Raw genomic sequence first — 1424 nt, forward strand, 5'->3', positions numbered from 1 at the left:
TTCGAGCTTCTGCAGGTTCTAGCGGGACTACTTCATTAACCAAATAGTGTTGGTAGGGCGTCATCCAAGTTTCTCCTGATTCAACTTGGTAAACTTGTAGGACATCTCCCCAACAACCGGGTACATGCTTATTCTGGGCGTTTTCACCGTCTCTTGTGTTAACGATCGATGACTCCTCCTCACCCCTTCCAATGTGCTAATCTGTTGGACTTCTGCCATATTGTCATCGGTAGTTCGAGGTGTCTTCAGGGTCTCCTTAATCACTGTCATCTGCCTGCCCCCTTGCCCGAACTGGCGAGCTTTGCAAGCAAGTCTGCTATGGCATTTTGTTCTCTGGGTACGTGGACTAAATCAAATACCTCTAACAACTCCTTTAGGACTTGAAAATACTTTAGGTATGCGGCCATCTGAGGGTCTTTAGCTTGGTATTCCCCCGTGACTTGACCTGTGACTAACAAAGAGTCACTCTTTTCCAACAAACCTTTCGCTCCCATCTCCTTGGCCAGCAGCATTCCAGCGATTAGGGCCTCATATTCTGCTTGGTTGTTACTGGCCTTGAAAGCAAACCGTAGCGCCTGCTCAATCAGCAACCCATCTGGTCCTTCCAAGATGACATCAGCCCCACTATCTTGTTGGTTTGCGGAACCATCTACAGAAAGAACCCATCTGAAATCTGCTCCTGCTTGGTGCGTGGCTACCGAGGAGAGCTCTACTACAAAGTCAGCGTACACCTGGCCCTTAATGGGGCCTCTAGGCTCATACTGTACGTCAAACTCATACAACTCTATAGCCCATTGCACCATTCTGCTTGCCACATCGGGCTTTTTTAAGACCTTGCGGATTGGAAGGTCTGTCATCACTATCACGGTGAAGCTTTGGAAGTAGTGGCGAAATCTCCGCGTTGAGAACACTACTGTCAGAGCTATTTTTTCTAGGGCCTGGTATCTCACCTCTGACCCTTGCAACACCTTGCTGACAAAGTAGATCAGCCTCTGCACCTGGTCTTGCTCTTGCAATAGGATCGAACTGATCGCTTTCTCTGTAACTGCGAAGTATAGGCGGAGTAGGGTGCCTAACTCTAGCTTGCAAAACACTGGTGGACTGGCCATGTATTCCTTCAACTTCACAAACGCCTCTTTGCACTCCCGAGTCCATACGAACCTGTTGTATCTCTTGAGGCACTGGAAACAAGGGTTCCCCTTGTCTCCTCCTGCCGATACGAATTTGGACAGAGCAACCATGCGCCCTGTCAACTGCTGCACCTCTTTCACCGAGATCGGGCTCCTCATGGCTATTATTGTGGCGCACTTCTCAGGATTCGCCTCTATCCCACGTTCAGTGAGTAGGGAACCCAAGAACTTGCCTGCCTTAACCCCGAACACGCACTTCTCTGCGTTCAGCTTCAGCCTGTACTTTGCTATCAT

At 49.3% G+C, this 1424-nt stretch overlaps 1 protein-coding gene across 1 annotated transcript; it reads right to left on the reverse strand.

The window, feature by feature from the left end:
• Positions 1 to 266: 266 nt before the first annotated feature.
• Positions 267 to 1424, reverse strand: LOC150025840 (uncharacterized). Its single transcript, XM_090304768.1, has 2 exons — positions 958 to 1424; positions 267 to 873 (listed from the first exon to the last, which is right to left on the reverse strand). The coding sequence occupies exons 1-2, from the start codon at positions 1422 to 1424 to the stop codon at positions 267 to 269; spliced, it is 1074 nt and encodes a 357-aa protein (XP_090160894.1).

Source organism: Phaseolus vulgaris, chromosome 7 (assembly GCF_051622355.1).
Source record: "Phaseolus vulgaris cultivar YP4 chromosome 7, ASM5162235v1, whole genome shotgun sequence".
NCBI classification, from domain to species: Eukaryota; Viridiplantae; Streptophyta; class Magnoliopsida; order Fabales; family Fabaceae; genus Phaseolus; species Phaseolus vulgaris.